This window comes from Stigmatopora argus, chromosome 14, assembly GCF_051989625.1.
Source record: "Stigmatopora argus isolate UIUO_Sarg chromosome 14, RoL_Sarg_1.0, whole genome shotgun sequence".
Classification (NCBI taxonomy): domain Eukaryota; kingdom Metazoa; phylum Chordata; class Actinopteri; order Syngnathiformes; family Syngnathidae; genus Stigmatopora; species Stigmatopora argus.
This window is the reverse complement of record NC_135400.1, coordinates 2,707,955-2,734,758: the sequence shown is the minus strand read 5'-3', so window position 1 is coordinate 2,734,758 and position 26,804 is coordinate 2,707,955. Positions and strand designations below refer to the sequence as shown.

General features: G+C 40.8%; 1 protein-coding gene across 10 annotated transcripts in view; it reads right to left on the bottom strand.

The window, feature by feature from the left end:
• The window catches only part of cln3 (CLN3 lysosomal/endosomal transmembrane protein, battenin), an 81,893-nt gene that overhangs the window by 14,737 nt on the left and 40,352 nt on the right, over positions 1 to 26,804 (bottom strand). For 5 of the 10 annotated variants that reach the window (XR_013304901.1, XM_077619068.1, XM_077619069.1 and 2 more), the window contains exons 7-13: positions 24,722 to 24,794; positions 21,712 to 21,855; positions 19,623 to 19,759; positions 19,299 to 19,357; positions 14,968 to 15,036; positions 14,793 to 14,848; positions 890 to 983 (exon numbers count right to left, since the gene is read on the bottom strand). Coding sequence is in view for 9 of the 10 variants with exons in the window: in XM_077619068.1 (XP_077475194.1) it covers positions 890 to 983; positions 14,793 to 14,848; positions 14,968 to 15,036; positions 19,299 to 19,357; positions 19,623 to 19,759; positions 21,712 to 21,855; positions 24,722 to 24,794 (632 nt within the window). In the remaining variant the exon portion in view is untranslated. Of the gene's footprint in view, positions 1 to 889; positions 984 to 11,454; positions 14,166 to 14,792; positions 14,849 to 14,967; positions 15,037 to 19,298; positions 19,358 to 19,622; positions 19,760 to 21,711; positions 21,856 to 24,721; positions 24,795 to 26,804 lie in introns of those variants that run through there. The other 5 variants (XM_077619063.1, XM_077619064.1, XM_077619066.1 and 2 more) reach the window with 4 other exon arrangements.

Below are 26,804 nucleotides of genomic sequence, written 5' to 3'. Positions count from 1 at the left end.
GAGATGATTTAACAATGTCTGGGTTTCTAACAGAAATCATAAAATCAATCTTCCACAGAAGCAACAGTGCGTTCAGTGTGTACACGTGTGTGTGTATGTGTGATACGGCACAAGGCTGTTGTTGTGTTTGTTCATTATTTTCCTCATTTCCACTGACAGATTGCATAGCTAAGCCTGATCATCATCAGAATGGACTGCCAGATGTTGAACAGTGAGTATTTTTGTTAAAGTCTTAACCTAAGTTCACCATGTTCGAGAATGTTAGGATTATTAGTTTTACATTATTATATATTTGCTTGCAATGAAGAATGCTTTGCTTTACTATTAAACTTAGTTTCATATTATTATTATATGGTTGCTTGCAACGAAAGTAAAATGCTTTTCTCCTGAGAACTTTAGGTAGACTAAACACCGAAACACCTTGGACCTTGGACTGCTTGGATTGAACTAAACAAAGATTCAAAACACCTTGAGCTGCACATGACTTTCAAACCTTCATTTGTTTTGACTATATTGAAGTCTCACTTTTGTTTCCCACCCCTCCCTTGAGAGTTGAGATGTCCATTGTAACTAGGGTCCTTGAAGTTAAAAAACAAGAAAAGAAGCGTGTGACGCCAGAACGAAGCGAGGACTTTACCTCACCGGTTCGCTTTCTCCTTGCGAGAAAAATCCAGAAGATTGTCTTTTCTCTTTATTTGCGCGTGCATTTGGGAATGCCTGTTGGTGAACCTATCAGAGAACAGGTCCTATTTTTCTTGGATTTTGGTTGTAAAATATCTGTTTTAATATTTGGATGTAACCTGTTCTGAAAGCCACTTTTGCCATTATTGTGATGTTGCTTATGTTGACGTAGTAAGTGTTAATTATGTGTTATTTACACACATTTTACCTGTAGAAGACCAAGGACCCAGAGTTTCCTGATCTTCACACACCAGAGCGATGATCGAGAGACAAACACACCAACCTGATAGATTGTCTGATACCTAACAGAAAAAGACATTGATTTTTTGCAAATAAAGAAAACAAATGTATTGTCAGAATTACATGAAGTCAATAATGAAAGCCGTTTTTAATGGATATAAATGACTTAACGGAATTAGATTTTTTTCCTTTCTAAGTTTTTTTTGTAAATGGGGATAATGCAATTTTCATAAAACATATAACACGAGGCTGGGGGGGAAAAGCCAGAAGTAGCAAAAAAGGCACGTTTTTACCTGTATTTTCATATCTGACAATGAAAACAATGAAAGAAATAACAAGAGTGACTTTAAAAAGGAAACTCTCTCTAGTGTTACATGCCACAACCCGGTCATGCCATGTTGGAATGTTACATTTTAAAGAGAAAGAAAGACAAAGAAATTACACCAAATGCTTTTGTGCAGTTATTTGCCGAATTACCTGTTGATGATGGGCTAAAAGAACCTAATTGTCCTAATGATGCCAAAATGGTTGAGTCACCTGATCTTCTAAAGAAAGAATTCCTACCTTCCGTGTCAGAGGGATTTGTTCGCTCAAAGGAGGACTCTAGTCTCCATCCCATTCGTATTCTCCGCGATACTGGAGCGACCCAGTCACTTTTATTAACAGATGTTTTGTCTGCCAGTGAGTTTGCGGACACTAACTTAGAGGACTTTACTCTGGTTCAAGGGATTGAAGGTAGAATTGGTATGGTACCTCTGCACTATGTATTTATGAAGTCAGGTTTAGTTACTGGAAAAGTTACAATGGTGCTTTATGCTTAGCCTCCCTGTCAAGGGAATAGCACTATTGCTCATTAATGACCTTGAAGGTGTAAATGTAGTCACTTCTGTTCAACTGACTGTTAAGACAAGTACAGTAATCCCTCAAATATTGCGGTTAATGTAGACCAGACATGGCCGCGATAAACGAAAAACCACGAAGTAGGATCAACCCCATTATAACTACATACCATAATACATGTTTTTGCGCCTACCGAAATATAAGCACACAAGTACAATTATTTGTGCACTACGTGGTGAAAGCTTTAAATCTCATTATACTTGTATAATGACAATAAAAGCATTCAATTCAATATAAGCATGTCAAAAGACTAGTGTATTAATATAATGTACATATTTACATTTGTAACTACTTTAAATACTGTACTCAGTGAAAATAATTCCTCTTCGTTTGACATAAATAAATTAAAAAAACTGGTAAATGGGAGTTTTTAGTCCAAGTCCTTTGTCTTCTTGTGGCCCTGGGTCCATTGTCTGCGATATTCGAGGGATTACTGTACTCGCCTGACTAAATATGTCAGGTAAAAAAACGACTGAAAAAACACCATTTTCTGTTTAAACCAATCTGTAAAAACATAGGCTTTGTTCTTGTTTTTTAAAGCATAAGGACGGTCGAGGCAGCGCCATTCCTACAAATGCGATCCGTGTGAAGCCTGGCATTTTTAGTTCGTTTTTGAAATAAAAATGTCCGGCATCCTCTTCCCAAAAACTTGTCGCTGTGTGTTCCGGGGCAGACCTTGCTTGCTGCGGGCACGGGCCGCCAAATGCCAGGCCGACGCCGTGGGCACGAGCCGCCGAAGCTCCGGCTGACGCCGCAGGCACAGGCCGACAAAGCCCCCTCACGATAAGAAAATAAATTGTCAGACGATAAAACTATTTTATGGCTATAAAACCTTTACTGCAGTTACAGCTGTGACACATATAAAAAAGCATCAATAATAGCCTCATAGAATTGAAATATTATTTAGCAATATAGCCATTTTACTCACCAAAAATATTTTTTATCTGTACACAAAATCCATCCTCCTTTCTTTCCTCCTTCTTTTCTATTGCCATCGAAGCTAATACTGAAAGTCAAGCCTGTCCTGTCGTACTTCTGGCATAAGTTTTTATACGATTTAGTGCTGAAAATGTTCGTTCCCGGTTGTGACAGGCTTGCTTGCTTCGGAGTTGTCCGACCTTTTCTTAATGATGTCCAGCTTTTCTTGAAAAGTTCGTCTTAAAAATGGCTTTGACAGTAAATCTGCAAACAAATCAATTTTTTCTCCTCCTTCAGCCATTGCAGGTTGACAAAACCACTATTAAATCAACACAACAATATATTTGCTTGTGCAGCTCGCTCCAGATACAGTTTGGTAGCTCTGGCTAGGCCACTCTATCACTAGCCAATCATAGTTTCTGAAAGTGATGACGTATCCCTACGCCTGTGAGAAGGCCTTGGTGTCGCCAACTCGAAATCTGATTGGTTAAAGCAACAGTTTTATCGACACTTGTTTTATGCAGCAGAGCCTGCAGAAATGATTGTGAAGGCCTCAAGGCAGATTTCTGACCCTGGCAACAAATAATGGCTGAAATGTGATTGGTTAAATGCTTCAATATGAAAACAAACATCGGGAAGCAGTGCAACCAGGGGGAAAGCAATGAAAGGAAGCTGACAGACAATTTGGAATTATTTAATAAGTATTCATGGACAAAATATAATTAACATCAGTCTGTGATTCAGATATTTTTTTAGGCCAGCAGAGAAGGCCTTGCAGGCCCTGACAGTCCACCGCTGGTATATGTCCAGCTTCATATTGAGTTCTGATGTATCTAATGTGTTTCTTTATTTTTTGTGAGCAGTGTATATCAATTCTGAGGAAAAACTTATGGACTTAGCGGGGGCAAGGTGATGATTCTTTTCTTTGGTGAGATTTAGGAAGACACATGCTTGATGACAAAATCAAAATTTATCCAATTGTTTTTAAGTATGCGTGTTTGTGTGCTCTCGTATTTATTGCTTAGTGGTGCCCAGATGTGAGGAGCACACCAACAGTATGGGGCCCAAAGATGGGACAGAGGAATTTTGGGTTGTTGAGTTTAATAATCTTAGTGTTGTGTCATGTTTATAGACAGGCGAGAAAAAATATAATTTATGTGAGCATAAGACTGTTTGCAGAGGCCTACTTGAATTTAAAGGCCACATATTCACTGTCTGGCTACCATTGAAGGCAATAGACGTCCAGTCCATTTGAACTGGGATGCAGCTGCAAAATTGCATTCTCCACCTAGTATTTTGTTTTGAGGTAGACCAGAGATGAGAAATAAATCATAATAAATATAATTATTTACAGCTTTTGCTTACTTTTTCCCCATAACTTTTTTTATAAGCATACAATGTTATGCATACAGGGTGTCCCCAAATATGTATGCACATTAAAAATAATTGTAAACGTGGTGTTTAATTAGAATTGTATTATTTCAAAAGTGTATTAACTGCCATAATTGTACCTATTGGGCACCTGAGAATCCACATGTTACTGTCGACCGTCATGTCAATTTACCAGGAATTACTGTATGGTGTGGTTTATCATCAAGAGGATTAATTGGACCATTCGTTTTTGACGCAACTGTAATCGGTCCCATTTACTTGAACTTGCTGCAACAATCTGTTATGCCATGCATTAGAGACGATTTTGAAGATGAAGAGGTTTATTTTCAGCAAGATGGTGCACCCCCACATTACCATCGCGATGTTAGGTCCATTCTTGATGAGGTTTTGCCAAACAGGTGGATTGGACGAAGAGGTTTTGTTGAATATCCTCCCCGTTCACCTGACCTCACACCACGCAATTTTTTCCTATGGGGATACCTAAAAGACAAAGTTTACGCTACGAAACCCGCAACAATTGCTGAATTAAGAGATGCCATTGAGCATTTGGCGTTGTCAGCAGTGCCTGGATCAAAGTGGGCGCCAGTTTGAGAACAAGCAGTGAAAAAACTGAAAAATGATACTTGTAAATATTCTCACTTTTGAAATAATAAAAATCTAATTAAACACCACGTTTACAATTATTTTTAGTCTGCATACATTTTATTGGGATACCCAGTATATTGATCTATTATACAGAAGATCAGCGCTGAAATGATAAAAGCAACAAAATTTAGGCCGATTGTGTGTGGTTTCAAATATTTTTATATAGTTTACTTCTCAATTCTATTTCAATGTTACATTTGCCCCAAATGAGAATGCAAAGCCTTTTTCTTTACATTTTTTCTTTTAAAGTGTCAGCTAATAGAGCCCTCTTTTTCAGTTTTCTGTTTCTATTTTAATTTTGGCAAGTTTTAAAACATTACTAACCTTTTTAATTAAATAATAGTGAGCCATTGTTTTAAAATTTTTGTTTTTTCACCGTCATCTGTATAACTCGGAAATTATTTTCTCTGTGCTAAAATTCTGAAGAGAAAGACAAAGATACAGCGTAATGAAGAGGCAATATCCTACATTCTTTCTTCAATGCACAAAATAAACGTAACATGTTTTGAGAACCTCTTTATTCAAACTATTGTAGTGCTACCAACACACCGTACAACAGCATTACAAGCTGGCTAAGTGCAGTGGATGGTGCTCAAAGAGAAGCATGTTTTCATGCTAACACTAAGGTGGATGGTGTCTATACAGTGAAAATCAACTGCAACTTTTTCCAAGGGTCTGTTGTTTTTTTTAACGAGTTTTAAAACAAAAATAATTCAAAAAATAAAAAAATCTGAATGGTTTTACAGTTACGGGGGCAAAATTCCAACAAGTTGACTTCCACAGAGAAGGGGAGGGGCGAGGAAAGGGATCCAGGGAACACGTTAGAGGTCACCCAAAGATTTATTGATAGTTACAAAGGTAAATGCACATCAGCCACATTCAGTGGCACTATATTCCATTCATTCTCAATACTATTGATTCATGTTTATAATTGCAACAAATCAAATACGTGGGCTTATATCAGACAGATGTTGCAAAAACATATGCTTTTGGATGGATTTGAAAGTGTCGTCAATGGCACTGGAAGATGTGCATTCACTGCTTCCGACCCACAGACCATAAATTTGACACCACTACACTACGGTAGTGTTAGCATGAAACATGCGTTAGTATGCACATTCGCATGCATGCTCGCGTAGGTGTTAAAAAGGCAGCAGTTAGCAAAACTGAGTTTAATTGTGCTTTCTCGATGCAATGTTTACTCACATTTGTATGATTCAAAACATTCAAACATCTACAAATCCTTCAAAGTCCTCAAAAGAAGGGTAAACATAGAAAAGAAAATTACCTAAAGATTTTGTGTTTATCTTGACGAAAAATGTGAAGCAAATCCTTCAGTGTTTACCACAGTAAGAATATGTTTACATGTTTTTAACCTAGCTGCCATGGACCCTGAAAAAGAATTAAGTACCCTGACAAAAACATTGCAGCATTACCACCATCACGGAGCAGAAGAGGGCAAAAAAAGATGTTCAAATGTATAGACTGTTTTTGTGTGGTGTGTATTCTCTGTCTACAAAGTAATGGGAGTAAAGAAAATTTAGATTCACCGTATTCACTCGGATGAAAGCCGCCCGCGCATATAAGCCGCTCCCTTAAAATTGCCTCGAAATTGTTTAATTTTACAATTTCTTGCGTATAAGCCGCCCCTTGATTCACAATTTTCACCTCTATATTCATGGTTTTAATAGGGAGTATGAATGTGTTACTTTGGAGGGAAAATCATCCCACATGGTATTTCTGAAATACTGTTTGACTCATAAGAACATTATTAGGGTCATTATCATAAGGAAATTAATATGCCTCTCTTTGTAAATGCAAAATATCAAATTATTCAATTTGAAAACAGAAATACCATATTTTCACACCTGTAAAACGTGTGATAGGGCGCAGTCTCATTTTTTTCAATACATTGGGCGCTTCCTCTGATAGGGCGCTAGCATGACACTAGGCTAGCGCATGTTATGCTATCCGCTAGCGTATGTTATGCTAGCTGCTAGCGTATGTCAGGCTAGGCGCTAGCGTCTTTTTTTTTTAAAGACAGCACGAGCAAAACTAAGTTTGATAATGCATTATTGAGGTAAAAGGTACACTGATATAACGAGTTCCGCGTTTAACATGCTTGGCTCCACTGTATGTCAGAGTTGTGTATTCTGGGAACTTGATTCCAGCTTTGGCGAAAGCTCGAACAGTGCTGGCCGACACTTGAGCCCAGTCATCCACAATCCATTGTAACTCGGGACATGCATCACTCCCAAGCCTTTGATTCTCCTCGCTGTTATATCGGCATCGACAATTCATTCCAAATCGTCACGTAACTTGTGCAAGGCTGCCTTCCCGAACTACAATGTTGGCCATCCGTTAGCAAAGATGTTAAATTGTGTTCGATCCATGGCTTGAGTCAATTTTTCAAGCGTTCACACCCACATTCTGTTGTCATTCACGTCAGGCATTTCCTCTGTATACCTGTAATATGCTGTTTCTTTGAGTATTGAGAGTGTTTTTGAGGGTTAAAAGCGCTGCAGGCACACAGAAGTCAAATGCATTGCCACTCCCCTGGGATGTTTTGAATGGATTTAGCGTAATGCTTGGAATGCGCGGGGAGGCTATTTTTAGGGTGAACGGCCCGCTGGGTTGATCGCAATAAGTAGCGTGCTGGCAAAAAATAAAACCAGTCTGAGTTTTTTTCGTTGAATTTCACTCGTAGAAGTCAAAATAAATTTTGTTTTGCGTTTTATCTGTTTATATCTATTTTGAAATAAATGAATCTGCTGCATTGTCTTGCATCATGCCGCCATGCCGTCATGTCATTATGGCGCTGTCTAATTTTTATGCGCATATAAACCGTAAGCTCAATTCAGTCATCATTTTTTTGTCTCACAAAAGCGGCTTATATGCGAGTAAATACGGTATTACTTGGAGCACTTTAATCTGATCTTTGAGATCTATTTCTACATTATTATACAGTAGTATATGATGGTAAATATGTGCTGAAAATTATGAAAATTAAAGCTCCAGCATGTATATATTTTTTATGAATAAGGAGGTTTAGATTAATTCTTGATGTTCTTATTGACTACTTAGGTAAACGAGCCACGTTGAAAAGAAACTGGACTCACGAAAAAGTTGCTGCAGTGAAGAGGCTTTTGAGAAAATTCCTTATCATGGGCAAAGTACCAGGGAAAGCAGACTGCTAGTATTGCATTGATGAAGAAAAAGCACCACTTGATACCAGAAACTGGAAAGTGGTGAAATATTATGTGGGGGAAAAAAACAACTTCTTGGGAAAGATCCAGGCAGTAGACACAAAGTATTTATTTTCTTTGTTTTTTGTCGTTGTTCTTTTGCAAATTTAGTACTTTGTGCGGATTAGGGTTGTTATTGCACAAGATCTTACAGGGTTTAGAATAGGATGAGCATGGGGTCATGTTAGTAACGCTACCAGAATTGGTCTATTCCTTTTACCATGTAGGTTCTTGCCAGGTTAGTAAAATTAGCAATATCTGTCTGTGAAAAGAAATTTTAAAGGCTCAAAAATACAATCAGGACCCTTAAGTGATACAAAACCTGGTTTATGACTGTGTGTGAAAGAATGACACTGGAGGTTCAAAAACAAGAAACTGGACCCCAAAAGTGACCAAAAAACTGGTTTGAAAAAAAAGTTTCCAATTATGTAAATTGGAGGTTATATTTACCATGAAGATTTTTTTTAACACCATGATTTTTTTTCAGAAATGTAGCACCACTGGAAACATTGGACCCCACAAGGGTGCAAAAAATGGCTGGGCCCCACAATAAGGATAAACGATGCGAAATTCAATCGGTACAAAACAGGAAAGGAAAAGAGCCATCCTTCTCATCTCATTGTTTGAACCGCTTTATCCTCATTAGGGTCACGGGCAATGTTCCCTCTAAGCTGCGCGCGTGCGCAATTGCGCACTACTCTCGTCTTCTCTGCGGCAGCAGCAATCATATGGCGTGCAGTAAATAAAATCCCTTTTTTTACCCCCTTCCCCATGATGGCGCCGTTTAAGCGGCAGCCAGTGGCAGTAGCTCTGTCCACTCTTATGTTTTTCGTGTTTTACAGCATGTTTTACATGAAAAATTAGAGGGAACATTGACATGCACCTGCTTGTGGCAGATGTGATACTGGTGTGCCCATAGCGAGCAATGATGATGTCGTGACCAGATGATTCGCCTAAAGACGTTTTGCCGACGGACGTTTGACAGACGGACAGGTCGCCGAATGAACGCTCGTTCAAACAGCGTTTAATGATTAAATACAAATAGTAGTATTTGTTAGTTTAATGATTTAAATACAAATACTAGTATTTGTATTTAATCATTAAAATGTTGGAATTATTGTAAATAAGTTATCCTGATTTTAGTTTAGAGTGTGAAAATGCTTGCTAATAGAATTAGGGGTGTCTTGAGCCCTGGGGGTCAGTTTCACCTTATTCAACAAAGAGGAACTGCCCCAGGGGTCTGGAGCCTGTTTGAACTATCGTGTTAAGATTGCGGGAGAAGAGGAAAGAGGATGTTGGGGTGTTACCTTAAAAGAGCATATGGTCATACATCAAAGAACCTTTTGTAACTGAGAGATATCCCTCTCTTTCCTTTGATCAGCTTGAAACTTCCTGTAACTTGACACAATAAGAGACAAGGGAGCGGAGACTTTATTCAGAGTGTGTCGGAGGATTGAGACGAGAGCAGTCCCGAGACCCTCTCATTTTAAAATAAAGTTGACTCAATTCTCTGTGTTTTTCCTTCTTTCAGATTGGTGATACAAATGTCTGGTGTTTAAACCTAACATCATTAAACGCAGTTTTCAGCTGGATTTGACCGAGTTTGAAAGCATTTTGAGCCGTTTGGCAAATGGACGTATATGGACGTTTTTTTGCCTCCATCGCGACATCATCGCGACATTTTACCGAGGAATTCACTTCCCTGGGCTCGGTTCTAATGTCCAAAGAGCTCCAGTATTTGTATTTAATCATTAAACGCTGTCTTCGGCTGGATTTGACCGAATTTGAGAGCATTTTGAGCCGTTTGGCGAATGGACGTATATAGATGTTTTTTGCCTCCATCGCGACATCATCGCGACATTTTACCGAGGAATTCACTTCCCTGGGCTCGGTTCTAATGTCCAAAGAGCTCCAGTATTTGTATTTAATCATTAAATGCTGTTTTAGGATGGATTTGACCCGATTGCTGTCGTTTTACGGCTCGGTTCTGCTACATCTGCCCGCCCAAGAGTGCTTATTCCCGGGCTGCCATGCCCGCCCAAGAGTGCTTATACCCGGGCTGCCATTGATGGTAAACTAACATTGATTTTTACTATAATTTGGACAACGCCGGCGGCGGGCCGGATTAAAAATCCTAACGGGCCGTATATGGCCCGCGGGCCGAGGTTGAAAAACTTGTACACACACGATCCGGGGGCAGGGCGAGCGCGCGAATCCCGTTTCGGCGAAACCTCCGTTCGGCGGAACGTCCATTCGGCGACCTGCCCGTCTGTCAAACGTCCGTCGGCGAAACGTCTTTAGGCGAATCATCCGAGTACCGATGATGTCGCTCACACTGGTACTCAGTGCGCTCAGGGAGGTTGTCTTTCTGCCCAGACCAACGAAAAATTAGAGGGAACATTGGTCACGGGCGGTGCTGGAGCCAATCCCAGTTGTCGCCGGGCCAGAGGCGGGGGACATCCTGAATCAGTGGCCAACCAATCGCAGGGCACAAGGAGACGGACAACCATGCACACTCACACCCATACCTAGGAGCAATTTAGAGTGTCCAATCAGCCTACCATGCATGTTTTTGGAATGTGGGAGGAAACTGGAGTACCTGGAGGAAAACCACGCAGGCCCGGGGAGAACATGCAAACTCCATTACCTGGATTTGAACCCAGGACCCCCGAGCTGTGAGGCCGATGCGCTACCCACTTGCCCCACCAGGTCGCCGCCATCCTTCTTGGGCTTTTATATTATTCGGCACATTCTTCTTCTTTTACGGTGAAATATTGCTTCTTCTTCAGGACTGAGTGCCACCCAATTCTGCGCCAAAGAAGAAGCGGGGCCCTGACTTCCGCTCTTCTGTGATTTTTGATATTTTTATAAACATTTTTTATTTGGATATTTACCGGTTTTACTCGCATATAAGCCTCCCGTGCGTATAAGCCCGTATACCCTGAAAGTTGTCTTGAAATTTTTGAATTTTACAATTTCTCACTTATAAGCCGCCCCCCTGATTCCCAATTTGCACCTCCATATTCATGGTTTTAATAGGGAGTACAAATGTGTTACTTTAAAGGGAAGATCTTAAGAAAAAGGTATTTCTGAGATACTGTATGAATCAAAAGCACAATATTAGGGTCAATATCATCAAGAAGTTAACATGCCTGTCTTTGTAACTGCAACATTTCAAATTATTCAATTTGAAAAAATAAATATGTCTATCTTGATGAGAACCTGATGCTTTCTAATTACAGAAATTACAATTTTCTTACCAGAAGTTAAAGATGTTGTGGCAGCCATATTGCTTCTACAGTGGTACCTCGAGATACGAGCTTAATGCATTCCGGGACTGAGCTTGTATGTCGATTTACTCGTATTTCAAATCAACGTTTCCCATAGAAATGAACTCAAAACAAATTAATCCGTTCCAACCCTCTGAAAAAAATCCAAAAACAAGATGTTGGATTGGAAAAACATTTTTATTTGTTCTAATTCACCATCTATTAACAGAGATTAACAAATAACTAGTGGTTTAATAGTACTAAAATGTGTTTAATAGTACTAAAATTAGACGGATTTCGCAGAGGGGAGAGAGAGGGACAGAGAGAGAGCGAGAGACTTTTTGCAAGGCAACGCGCGCTCGTAACATAACATAAACAAATTTAAATGAAGTTAGGTTACGATGCAGACACACTCAAAAATAAGTTGAATCTAACCTTACACTAAACTTAATTCTAATTTTGTTTTACATTTTTATACCTTTTTTCTCCCGGGTTGGCTCTATTTGCCCCACCCCAATCCTGACTTTCAGCTGCAGTTTTTAAAAGGAACCTATCGAGGGTTGTTTGCTTTTGTCATTCCTTCAAAGTATTACGAAAATGATGCACACAAATGTCTTCACAATAGGATGACACACGAACACTTGCCAACGAGAAGTAATATACTCCTCTCGTATTATCGAGCAAGCTCCGCCATTCTGCACTGACTAACGGGGGGGAAAAACACCGAAAATATGCAACGCTCCGCCCAGTGCCCGTAGAGACATCACACGAGGTAGTTGCGGGGAGAAAAACTGTGGCCATGATGTTCTTATGAGCAGCCTCTCGCATCCGCTTTATGCTCGTGTCTCAAAATTTGTCTCGTATCTCAAGATAAATATTTGCTCGAAATTTTACTCGTATCTCAAATTGCTCGTATGTCGGGGCACTCGTATGTCGAGGTATTACTGTAATGTCAAAATATCTTGATTCTTTCAATGGTTCATATTACTCCAATAATTGTCACTTTCGAACAAGAAATAAAACGAAAAAAATTCAAGGTGGAATTTTTTTTTTTTTTTAATGTAGACGGCAGCACCCCGACCTCACTAAGATGGCTGCACCCCGACTTCACTAAGATGGCCGTGCCCCAAGCAAGCAGTGACGGGAACGTTTTGCGTTTTATGCAAGATACATTTTTTTCATGAATTTCATTCAGACGTCCAAATAAATTTTGTTTATCGTTTTATCTGTTTATCTTTTCTCTATTTTGAAATAAATGACCGTATCGGCATTCGCTTGCGTCGTGACATCACGATGCACACATGTACAACGTTTCACGGCGCCTTCAAATTGCAGTTTTTTTGCAAGTCGTGTTTTTATGTGCATATAAGCCGTACCCTCGATTCAGTCATCATTTTTTGTCCGACAAAAGCGGATTATATGAGAGTAAATATGGTAATATAAAAAAAACAGAGTATAGATTTTCCAGATATAAATTCTTTAAAAATCCTACAATCTACGGCTGCCTTTTCTCATAGTTTCACAGTGGCAAGCACTGTGTGTGCTAAGCCGAGATTGGATTGGATATTTTTATTCATCCCGTATTCGGGAAATTTCGTTGTCACAGTAGCAAGAGGGTGAGGATGCAGGAATAGGAAAGGCATTTTAGACATAAATAGATAGGTAATAAGTAAGTTAAATAAATACATGAATAAATATATAAATAAATAAGCGTGTTGCTTAGCACATATATACATATATACACATAAATGTACATGCATGCATACGGTAGGTCTTAACACTCAGCCATTTTTTGTTAAAGAGCCTGACAGCTGATGGGAGGAAGGATCTGCGGAAGCGCTCCTTCCTGCAATGAGGGTGCCGCAGTCTATTGCTAAAGGAGCTTTGGAGGGACTCCACAGACTCATGCAGGGGGTGGGAGGTGCTGTCCATGATGGACATCATCCTGGTCAGCATTCTCCGCTCTCCCACTTCCTCCACAGAGTCCCGAGGACAGCCCAGAACAGAGCTGGCCCTCCTGACCAGCTTATTCAGCCTGTTCCTGTCCCTCTCCGTGCTCCCGCATCCCCAACAGAGCACTGCATAAAACACTGTAGATGCCACCACAGTGTTGTAGAAAGTCCTCAGCAGTGTCCTGCACACTCTAAAGGACCGTAGACTCCTCAGCAGGTAGAGGCGGCTCTGGCCCCTTTTGTACAGGGCATCTATGTTTGTGGACCAATCTAGTTTGTTGTTGAGGTGAACACCCAGGTACTTAAAATTCTCCACGATTTCAATGTCTGTACCCTGGATGTTCACCTGAGTGGTCTGTTGAGGATTCATCTGAAAATCGATGACCATTTCCTTTGTCTTACTGTTGTTGATGTAGAGGTGGTTTTGCCTACACCAGTCAACAAAGGCTGTGATGACTCCCCTGTACTCCAGGTCGTTCCCGTCCGTCACTCGTCCAACAATAGCGGTGTCGTCAGAGAACTTCTGGAGGTGGCAGGTGTCTGTATTATGTTTGAAGTCCGATGTGTAGAGGGAGAAGAGGAGTGGAGAGAGCACTGTGCCTTGTGGGGCCCCCGTGCTGCAAGCTACCACATCAGACGTACAGTCCTGGAGTCTCACATATTGTGGTCTGTCAGTGAGGAAGTCGATGATCCATGCGGCTAGGTGGTTCCTTACTCCAGCCTCTTCCAGTTTCCCTCTCAGTAGGACCGGCTGAATGGTGTTGAACGCACTGGAGAGGTCAAAAAACATCATTCTCAGCGTGCTTCCCGTGTTCTCCAGGTGTGAAAGAGACCTGTGCATCAGGTAGGTGGTAGCATCTTCCACACCAATGCCTGGACGATAGGCGAACTGCAGAGGGTCCAGCTCTGCATTCATCAGGGGGCTGAGGTGATTGAGGATGATTATCTCCAATGTCTTGATCAGGTGAGAGGTTAATGCTACCGGCCTGAAGTGGTCTAATCATTTGAGGTACACCAATAATGAAAATTCTGGGCCTCGATCGTGTTTTTAGAGGGAGAACTTAAACAAATGGTGGCAAACCAAACACTTAATTGCCCAATTATATCTTTTAGACTTGGCTGGAGGGATTTGAAACCCCCTTTTAGAGCGTCCTAAAGCTCACAAGAACTTTTTAAAAAGTGCATTCATAATTGCTTCCTTTGCAGTGATTCATGTGTACATCCCAAAACCGGCATGATTTCCCTGAGCTAGCACCTTCTGTTTGGATGCTAGCGCCAGCCCTTCACATCAAATTTATTCAGGCCTAGGTGCTGCATCCAAAATGCCCATGAACACTCCCTGTGGTGTGGAACACTACCTCCAACATACACAATACACAAGACAATCGCTCATGTATGAAAGCCTTTAAAATAACTTTGACACAAGCATTATAACGGTCAACTTATGCATAAAAAATGTGCGTGGCACAAGCAATTATTTGATAGAATAAATTATAGGACAATAAATTCCAAAAAGTGCAGGAAAGTATCCTTTAGCAGAAATTTCTTACCATCGATACTGCTCTGCATGGCTTAGGAAAAACTTTCGGAAATACAGGAGCTCCATCTGAGAAAATAGAACTTTAATTACAAAACAAAATTTCACATACAATATGTGATCTACAGTAAATATCCTAAATACAACAAAAAAATGAAGTCAATAGTGTGATAGCACAGAGAACTTACCAAACCTTGGTTAATGAAGTACTCAGCATAATAGACTAATCCCAAAGCAGCGATGAACGGCATCAATCCCTAAAAATTTGGTTAGGGGAAAAATAAAAATAAACTGTAATGTTAATAATGGGCTCTTTGCAGGAAATCTCCTGCGCTGTACAAATGCTGCTCGGTCTTTTCTGGTAAAGTAAAACAATGTTGTTATTCCTAATTCCGTGTTTGCAGGACTTGCCCAAACTAACCATCAAAAGACAGTCTTTAATCTCTTCCCATGCACCAAGCACCTTTTAAAGCAGTGGTCACCAAACTACGGCCCGCGGGCCGGATACGGCCCGTCAGCACTTTTGGCCCGGCCCTCTGAACAATACCAGAGACGCTATCGGATATTTATATATTTTTTTCCTATCTCAGCAGAATACATTTGTACGCCAAGCTCAGCTGAACCAGGCATCCATTCGGGCCAGCTTTCGGGTTGCTAAACTGATAGCAAGCAGCGGTAAGCCTTTCACTGACGGAGAGTTTGTTAAGAAATGTATGGATGCTGTCGCGGAGGAGGTGTGTCCCGAGAAGAAAGATGCCTTTAATGCCGTAAGTCTGTCGGCGATTACAATCACCAGACGCGTTGAAGAAATCGGGAGTAATGTATATGCCCAGCTGCAGCAGAAGACGAAAGAATTTGACTTTTTTTCATTAGCACTGGATGAAAGCACGGATGTGCAAGACACAGCGCAACTGCTCATATTTATTCTTGGAGTTAGCGCAAACTTTGAGATATGCGAGGAGCTGGCAGCCCTCCAAAGACTCAAAGGGACTACAACGGGAGAGGATATTTTTGACAAAGTGTGCCAAACCATGGAGAAGTTGGACCTGGACTGGTCAAAGCTAGCTAGCATCACGACTGACAGGGCTCCTAGCATGGTGGGTGACACTTGCGGTCTAATAGGACACATGAACCGGGAGTTGGAAAAAAGGGGTCTCACCGCCCCGCTACGAGTCCGCTGCCTAATTCACCAACAAGCACTGTGCTGCAAAGTGTTGACGTGGGATTCTGTAATGAAGGTTGTGGTGTCGTGCATAAACTTCATCAGGGCAAAGGGACTTAAACACAGTCAGTTCCAAGAATTCCTGTCTGAACTGGAGTCTACGCACGGAGATGTGCTGTACTACACAGAGGTCCGATGGCTGAGCCGGGGCAGAGTTTTGAGGCGTTTTTACGAGCTGCTACTCGAAATTAACATATTTCTTCATTTAAAAGACAAAACGGTCCCAGAGCTGATTGACCCAGAATGGAAATGGCACCTCACATTTTTAACAGACGTGACATAAAGACTTAACAGCCTTAACTTGCAGCTACAAGGTGAAGGGAAACTCATTTGTGACATGTATTCACACATAAAAAACATTTGAGGTGAAATTAGCGCTGCTTTTGGAACAAGTGAAAAAGCGCAACTTTGTCCATCTTCCTGCTACCCAAAACCTGTCGACAGAGAACCCAGCGGTCCCGTTCCCATCTGAAAAGTGCGTGGAAGCACTGGAAATGCTGAAGGCGGAGTTCGGTGTGCGATTCACTGAACTACATGTTCATGCAAAAGAAATCCGTCTTTTTCAGAACCCCTTTGTTGCCAACATTGATGAAGCCCAGCCTTCATATCAGTTTGAGTTGGCTGAGTTACAGAACTGTGATGTTCTGAAAGACGCATTCAAGCCCAACAGTCTCATTGACTTCTATGCCACCCTCCCAAACGACACATATCCAAACATCAAAAAACATGCAATGAAAATGTCCACAGTTTTTGGCAGCACGTATATCTGCGAGAAAACCTTTTCTCGCATTAAACTGCTGAAAACTCCGATGAGATCAAGATTAACAGATGAACATTTGCATCAGTGCTTGAGACTGGCTGTAACTAGAATGGAACCTGATATTCAACTTCTCACCAGCCAGATGTAGGCCCACAGTTCACACTGATGAACATACATAGGTAAGCTCACTTTTCTGACTTGAATGAGTCATTCTGAGCATAAACAAATATAATCATAATAAAATCTACTGGGATAAAATCCATCTTTACAACCATACTGGTAGTGAAATGTATTGTGCCGTGTAGGTGCGGTTTCACTTAGTTCAGTTTCTCAACCTGCTTCCTTTGTGGTTTTCACAGGGAAGTTGATGAGAGAGAGCTGCAAACAGCGGTGTCTACAAGCATATTGGAACCTACAAAAGGATTATAAGGAAGAAACACAAGAACTTTAAGAGACTGCTCATATGTGTCAGAGAGATTCTGCTCTGACAACTGAGCTGAACTTTTATCTGTTAAGATTGTGCATGGCACAACAGAAAGTTAATGTTCCATGGCTTTTTTTTCTATGAAGAACCCAGAGAGTTATTTAGTTATTATTTATTTCATAAATAGTGTTATTTATTTCCTGTTTTTTCTGTGAAGAACTCAGAGGGTTATTTAGTTATTATTTATTTCATTAATAGTGTTATTATTTGTTTCCTGACTTTTTTCTGTACAGAACCTGGAAAGGGTTATTTGGTTATGTGTGGCTTTCTGAAAAACAATAAAAAAATTAAGCTCCCCTACAATCGTCACACTTTTTCTGTTACAAACTGACACCGGCTCCCCATCAGAGAAGGGAAAAGTTATGTGGCCCTCACAGGAAAAAGTTTGGGGACCCCTGTTTTAAAGGGTTTTAAGATGTAAACATCCACTCACATTCCTGAATATTAAAGTATAGTAAGTAAATTCTTCCAAACCTTGTGGGTGTACTTTATATAGGGTTGGAATGTGTTCATAAACAGTTGTAAATATTTACCTTGAGATACGAGAGAAATTTTGATATACGAGCATACAGCCAGGTGTGGCCAATGCGAGAGGCTGCTTTTGTGAACAACATGGGCACTGTCTTTCATGTCGCAACTCCCTCGTGTAAATGTCTCTACGAGCACTGGGCGGAGCATTGGATTTTGGCTGTCAAAGAGGTCTAACTTCTAACGAGGTCTCCACTCATTACCTGTATTAATAGCATCTTTTTAAACTCATTATCGGTATAAAAGCCACCTGTCCACAACCTCAGTCTCTCACACTCTAAACTCCACTATGGCCAAGACCAAAGAGCTGTCAAAGGACACTAGAGACAAAATTGTAGACCTGCACCAGGCTGGGAAGACTGAATCTGCAATAGGTAAAATGCTTGGTGTAAAGAAATCAACTGTGGGACCAATTAAAAGAAAATGGAAGACATACAAGACTACTGACAATCTCCCTCGATCTGGGCTCCATGCAAGATCTCACTCGGTGGCGTCAAAATGCTAACAAGAACGGTGAGCGAAAATCCCAGAACCACACGGGGGGACCTAGTGAATGACCTACAGAGAGCTGGGACCACAGTAACAAAGGCTACTATCTGTAACACAATGCGCCGCCAGGGACTCAAATCCTGCACTGCCAGACATGTCCCCCTGCTGAAGCCACTACACATCCAGGCCCGTCTGCGGTTCGCTAGAGAGCATTTGGATGATCCAGAAGAGGACTGGGAGAATTTGTTATGGTCAGATGAAACCAAAATAGAACTTTTTGGTAGAAACACAGGTTCTCGTGTTTGGAGGAGAAATAATACTGAATTGCATCCAAAGAACACCATACCCACTGTGAAGCATGGGGGTGGAAACATCATGCTTTGGGGCTGTTTTTCTGCAAAAGGACCAGGACGACTGATCTGTGTAAAGGAAAGAATGAATGGGGCCATGTATCGAGAGATTTTGAGTGAAAATCTCCTTCCATCAATAAGGACATTGAAGATGAGACGTGGCTGGGTCTTTCAGCATGACAAGAATCCCAAAGACACAGCCAGGACAACAAAGGAGTGGCTCAATAAGAAGCATTTCAAGGTCCTGGAGTGGCCTAGCCAGTCTCCAGATTTCAACCCCATAGAAAATCTGTGGAGGGAGTTGAAAGTCCATGTTGCCCAACAACAGCCCCAACGAAGGGTAAATAACATAGTATTGAGATGAACTTTAGGCATTGACCAAATACTTATTTTCCACCAAGATTTGCAAATAAATTATTTTAAAATCAAACAATGTGATATTCAGTTTTTTTCCCATGGTTGAGGTTTACCCATGTTGACAATTACAGGCCTCTCTAATCTTTTCAAGTAGGATAACTTGCACAATTGGTGGTTGACTAAATAATTTGCCCCACTGTGTGTGTGTATATATATATATATATATATATATATATATATATATAGTAAAAGTCAACAAGGCATTTAAATGGGTGAGTAGACTTTTTATAGCAACTGTACTTTCCACTTATTTGACATATTCCACTTACTTTGAATACATGCAGTTTCTCTGAGAGGGTGAGCAGTCCAGAGCTTCTGTCCTCTATTACTTTTTAAGAGAAAGATAACAACATTGTGTTCACAACCCAAAAAAAATCACTATGTACAACTTTGAAAGTCAGGACGTGCCATCTTCATATTCTGAACAGTATATTTTCATCGTTAATCATAGTCAGGGCCACAACAAGAGGTATTACTGTAATAAATCATCAATAATTAGTCAACATAATAAGTAGTCAACAACATTGTAGACGATGTAACAGCGCTTGTTTTTAATATAATGGTATATAATTTTAATTGCAATAAGTTTGTACCTTGATTACATGTTTCCTGCTCTTCTTGGGATCCATTCATTAGCCTTTCTCTTTCCTCAGAAGTGTCAATGCCATCGTCGCTTTCTCTCCGTTTCCACTGAGGAAATGAAGGTGGTGGAACCAGCAGGAAAAAATAGCTAGGTGAAGAATATAAATGAGAAGATTTTTAATTATATAATAATGTATATAATATGATGGAAAGGGGGATTGATCGACAGGCAGATCGGTGCGGCGTCTGCAGTAATGCGGACTCTGCACCGGTCTGTCATGGTGAAGAAGGAGCTGAGCCAAAAGGCGAGGCTCTCTGTTTTCCGGTCGATCTACGTTCCTACTCTCATCTATGGTCATGAACTGTGGGTCGTAACCGAAAGAACGAGATCTCGGATACAAGCCGCTGAAATGAGTTTCGTCCACAGGATGTCCGGACTGGACTCTCTCTTAGAGATAAAGTGAGAAGCTCGGTCATCCGGGAGGGGCTCGGAATAGAGTAATCAGACTTTAATACTAAATATTTGGATTACTTTAGACCACCCCCCAATGAGTTATCACATTATAATGATGGGGGGTTGTGTGTCCCAATGTTTCAAGGAGTTGTGTTGTCTGGACTATTTACATAGTGATGCTTTAACATTTCGACCAGATAGTGTTTTTTCAAAAACTACCGTATTTTCACGACTATATGGCGCACCGCATTTAAAGGTGCAGTGTCAGTAACGACTGCTATTTCTGTATTTGACACACACAGGACGCACCGCTTTTAAAGGCGCAGCCAGGCATGGCAAAACATTCGGACACGCTAAAAACACGTTTTTAAAAAGGCAACGGAAGCAAAAGTGAGTTCGGTTGTACTTTATTTAGCCATTTTACAATGTACTCACGTCATAATCACCCACAAATCCATCAAAGTCCTCATTTTCTGTGTCCGAATTGAGCAATTGTCCAAACGAGTCATCGAAAACACTGAGTTTTATATGTTCGTCCAGGCGGCCACAATCCATTCGCAAATAGTAGCTAGCGTAACTAGCCCGGCGCTGCCTGCCACCCTTCATAAAGCTGTGTTGATGCCGATGTCCAGCGGTTTTCAAGCATCTGTTGTTAGTGCCTTTAACAACTGTGCAAGCAGACACGTTCGTCCAGGCGGCCACAATCAATTTGCAAATAGTGGCGTAACTAGCCCGGCGCTTTAGTTAAGCCTCCGGGAATGGCGGCAAGCTCAGAGTTCATTTTCGTGACTTGGTTTTTCACCGCTGCTTCGGGGGGCCTTAGAAACCAAACCGAAATTGTTTTGCAATACACACATGCCCACACTATATACGGGTACCTTGTAGGGGCGTGCCTTTAGCTTCTGAACCCACCCACATCCACCTTCTCTCTATATATACTAAATTACCAATTAATATACTATATTAATATACTATATTACCAATTTCATCATGCGCAGTTTCTGGGTGTGATGACAAGTCGGCTTTTGTTGTTGATGATGACGGGGCCTATGTCCGATTATTATTATTATTATTATTATTATTATTATATAAGAAGTGTGTCGGCAAGAAGTGTTCTCAGTCAGGCTTCAGAGCTTACACACGGCGCTCCGCATTATAAGCCGCCCTGTCTATTTTCGAGAAAATTTAATACTTTTTAGTGCGCCTTATAGTCGTGAAAATACGGTATATATCCATTTGACATGTTGGACTTCATTTTTCTTTTTTAGCAACCCAAATTTAGAAAACTCTCACTACTTTTATCCAGAAAGCATTTTTTTTCTTAGAAATGAGGGTACTCCCAAAATTGGTTGCATTCTGCTTGTTTGGAAAAGTATATATTACTACCAAAATGTATTCTCCATTTATTTGTAGATTCTCAAAGCCAGAAAGTTGCCATTTGAAATTACTCCATTCTAAATAATTCCCTATCTTTTTCCGGTGGTTCTAGATACCCTTCTTTACGGGTTCTAATTCCAACACTCAATCAGATACCTGCAGCACAACCTGTTAACTACAGTATCAGAATTTTCTAAGCTAATTGCTATACAAAAGGTAGTGTGATGACTCTATGAAGGTGTTATTTGAATGTATTATTTCTCACTTACCTATTCAACATTGTGAATGGAACGATCAGCATGGTTAACAGTGTAACCTGAGGTGAGATGCCAACTTGTGCCAGGCCTGAATAAAGCAGGGCTGCTGCAACACCAGCCCCACCAGTGCCGGAACCCCATGCCGCAAGTACTTCCCTACGACATGTTGGAAGTCAATATAAATACTAACATTGTGTTTTGCATTTTAAAAAAAAAACATCAAAGTAGGTTAAATAAACAATTTGAAATGGGCAGAGACAATCAGTTACATTTGTATTCGAAAATATTTAACCCCAAATATAGTAGTTTTTTCTTCCTACTCATCATAATCAGATCAAATGAGGACTTTCACTCGTCCATTTTCAGAGTCGCTTGTATCCTCCCAAGGGTCGCAAGGCAGCTGAAGCCGATGCCAGCTAACTAAGGGTAGTAGCTGGGAAACACTTTGAATTGGTTGCAGGCCAATCACCGACCACGAAGAGACAAAAAATAATTTACACACAGTCATAGTTAGGGACTATTTGGAGTGTTCAATCAGTCGACCATGCGTGTTTTCAAGAAATGGTAGAAAAGGCCATAGCCTTGGATCAAAGCCTTTATCTCAGGATTGGGTGGTGCAGCCTATCCCAGCTGACTTCAAAGGAAAGGCAGACTACACGCTAGAATGGTTGCAGTAGGGAACAAAGAGAACAAACGACAATTCGCACTCACAATCATACCATCAGAGGGAATCGAGCCCGTGCCTGCCTGCACCGAAGTCAGCCAAGTGAATTACTACACCATCAGGCGGCAGACTGCATTTCCGAACCTTAATTTCTTTCATATTCCGAGACAACATTTTCACATTGAGGTGTTTCGTAACCTAAAAAGTTTGTACGTACAGAAATTAATAAGTAATATTTTAGGTTACAGAATTAGATAAATTAAATAAAAATAAAGAAATCATTGAAAAAAACTGCTGGATTCGTGTATAGCACCCACTTCTCAAATGCTCTTAAAAAATAGTGAATGGATCTTATGGTTTTTTTTTTAAATTCCCTCTGACAAATTGTTTCATTTCAAATTCATTATTGTGTCATTTGAAATAAATAATAATTTCAGTATTCCTGACTGACCTGAAACAAGATTACAGTAATCCCTCGAATATCCCGGCTTCAACTATCGCGGCTTCACTACATCGCGGGTTTATTTCTGGGGGAATTTTTTTTTGTTAATTAAATATTTTTTGTAAATTCATAAAAATATGAAAATCCACGCTGCAACTCGCAAGCGGAAGCCACTCCCCTGTCCTCTGCTTGCTACTAGGACTCCACACTGAAGTAAAAAAAAATAGGGGTGACTCTACTTTGCGGTTTTTCGTTTATCGCAGGCATGTCTGGTCTACATTAACCGCAATAATCGAGGGATTACTGTACTGGGATTATTTAACTGCATTTACTTCAGACAGTGAGAGAAAAAATGATGTGTTTTTGCACAATGTATATGAAGCACTGGGGAACCTTGTGAAAGACTCATGTCAGCTTTCATGAGGTCTCATGCAATGTTCCCTCTAAGCTGCGCGCGTGCGCAATTGCGCACTACTCTCGTATTCTCCGCGCACAGTAATAATATGGAGCGCACAAAATAAAATCCAACCTGAAATGTAAAAAAAATAAACACATTAGTTTTTCTGTGCCATGTTGCAATGCAACTCGTAGAGTTGCAACCTGTAACTGATAAAAAACAACAAACGGCCAATAACGGATAAAACCATGACTAACACTGTGTCCAGCCAATGATATGAAGCGGTTCAGGTCATGTGTGTTTACTTCCGCGGCATGCTGTCAATGACAAACGACAAGAAACGGTAAGCTATGACTAACACTGTGTCTAGCCGATGATATGGTGTGGTTCACGTCACGTGTGTTTCTTCTTCGGAATGAGGAAATGTTAACGACATTGATTGGCTGCGTTAAATACGCGCAGGTGCCTCTGATTCGCAGGTGATCATATAGCTAACGGTTCGGTGGAGCTGCTGCCAAGCCTTTATCGTGGTGAAAGGAGCCAAAGTAAAAAAGAAATGTGGTTCTTTTAAGATGGAATGGCTGTCGGAGTATGTGCAAAAGAAGAACACGCGGTGAAATCGGGTGAGAACTGTCTAAATCTGCTGTGTGTGTGGTTGTGTGCGTGCGTGTGTGTCTAGTATGTGTGATCGTTTGTCTTCAACCTACACAATGGACTATAAATGGAAATTAGCCCTCGGCTACAATCTTACATATATATGTTCATTAACATGAATATAAATATGTTCATTAATATGTGCTATCCCTTATTAAATAAATCTAAGCAAAATCATGGAAAAATATTGCATATAAATGGAAACTTGACTACCTACCTACTTACCTAGGGGCAATTTTAGAGTGTCCAATCAGCCTACAATGCATCTTTTGGGGATGTGGGAGGAAAACGGAGTACTCAGAGAAAACCCACGCAGGCCCAGGGAGAATATGCAAATTCAACACAGGTGGACCGACCTGGATTTGAACCCAGGACCCCAGAGCTGTGAGGCCGACGCGCGAACCACTCCTCCGCCGGGCCGCAGATTCATAGATATGAATAATTACATTTTATTATTACTAAATCATTTATGTGTAGTAGACATGCACCTGCTTATGGCAGGTGTGATACAGGTGTGTGCCCATAGCGAGCAATGATGATGTTGCTCACACTGGTACTCAGTGTGCTCAGGGAGGTTGTCTTTCTGCCCAGACAAACAAAAAATTAGAGGGAACATTGGTCTCATGCATTCAGGCAGGGAAAAACCTTTGTTGAGCCAGTAGACAGCTTTGATTTTGACAGGACAATCCCAAGAAAAGTGCCCAAACAATATCCATTCCAATGATAATTTCGACTGTGTGCAAAATTTAGAACACAAAGCTGCATGTTAAATCCTTACCCATCAAATTCTAATTACCTTATCACAATTTATCACACATTAGAAAGATAAGTAGGAAAAGTGTTTCAAAAACTGAAAGATACATACCTCTTATAGAAGACTGTGAGAGAAAGAAAGGATAACTCTCCAAATCCTGAGCTGGTACTTGCAAAAATCACACCTAGAAATATAAAGTCGTTGAAATATTAATATTGCAGAGATCGTTTTTTGGGCATAGATTTTGATAACACTTCATGAATTTTACAATTGCTCGCATATAAGCCGCGACCTGACTTCCAATTTTCACCTCCACATTCATGGTTTTAATAGGGAGTACAAATATGTTACTTTGAAGGGGAAATCTTAAGAAAAATCATCACACGTGGTGTTTCTGAGATACTCTATGAATCAAAAGCACATTATTAGGGTCAATATCATAAGGAAGTAAATAGGCCTGTCTTTGTAAATGCAAAATGTCAAATTATTCAATTTGAAAAAAGAAATCAAATCAAAAGCCTTTATCGTCATCATACACAGCCGCATATAACAAAATTGGTGGTTCTACTCCACAAAGTGCGTTTTCCCAGTAAAAAAAAAACATAAATAGTAATATAAAAGTATAAAAAGTCACATCCTGGCTAGGTAAATTCTAAAATATTGCACAATCTAAGATAATGCACATTGTTATTGCACACCCCGAAGTTATTGCACAGAAGTGATTGTGTGTCGTGCTAACGCAAGTTCAGAGTCCTGATGGCTGTGGGAAAAAAACTGTCCTTAAGTCTATTTGTCCATGCTTTGTGAGACCTGTGGCTGGCAATGTCATCCAGTGAGGGCAGAGAGCAGCCGATGATCTTCTGGGCAGTGTTGATCACTCTCTGCATGGCCTTTCTGTCTGCTGCCGTGCTTCCAGCGTACTACACTGTAATGCAGTATGCCAGGATGCTCTCTACAGTGGCTCTATAGAAGGTTACCAGAAGCTTAGTGTCCAAGTTGTTCCTCCTGAGTACCCTCAGGAAATGGAGTCGTTTCTGGGCCTTCTTCACCACTGCCGTGGTGTTGGTAGACCAGGAGAGCTTGTCCATGACGTGGACCCCCACGAATTTGAAAGACTGGGCCCTGTCTACGCATACTCCATTTATGAGGAGTGGGGCCAGATCTGTGCTGCGTTTGCAAAAGTCCAGGATTATTTCTTTAGTTTTTGTGGTGTTTAGTGTGAGATTGTTCACCAAACACCACGAATACAGTTTGTTGACCTCATCTCTATAAGCAGACTCATCCCCTTGAGATGAGTCCGACCACAGTGGTGTCATCGTCAAATTTGATGATGGAGTTAGACTGGTGGGTTGGTGTATAGTCGTCTGTGTACAGGGAGTACAGAGGAGGACTCAGTACACAGCCTTGAGGGGAGCCAGTGCTCAGTGTAATGGAGGAAGAGAGGTGGGGACCAAGTCTAACAGTTTGTGGATGGTTGGTTAAGAAGTTCTTAATCCAGTAGCAGATGGAAGAGGATAGTCCAAGGTGGGAGAGTTTGTCAGCCAGAATGTCCGGTATTATAGTGTTGAAGGCTGAGCTATAGTCAACGAAAAGCATCCTCACGTAGTTCCCATGGTGCTCCAGGTGGCTCAGTGCTGTGTGTAGAGCTACGGCGATGGCGTCCTCAGTGGACCTATTTGCTCTATAGGCAAACTGGTGAGGGGTCAACTGAGGGAGGGATGGTATCCCTGATATGGCGGGCGACCAACTTTTCAAAGCACTTCATGATCACAGGCGTAATTGCTACAGGCCTATAATCATCCAGGCTGTCAATGGTTGGCTTTTTAGGGACAGGGATAATGGTGGCAGATTTCAGGCAGGATGTGATGATGGATTGTTGTATCTTGATGAGAACCTGATGTTTCTAATTACAGAAATTACAATTTTCTTACCAGAAGTTAAAGATGTTGTGGCAGCCATATTGCTTTTAATGTCAAAATATCTAAATTCTTTCGATGGTTCATATTACTCCAATAGTTGTCACTTTCGAACAAGAAATAAAATGAAAAAAAATCAAAGTGGAATTTTGTTTTATTTCAAAATCAAATCTACTCACGTCTGGCCAGTCACAGCCCGTTTAACTACCGTATTTTCACACCTGGGTTCAAATGGGTGCTCACCCAACTTTTATTTTATTTTTTTGTGAGGTAAATTT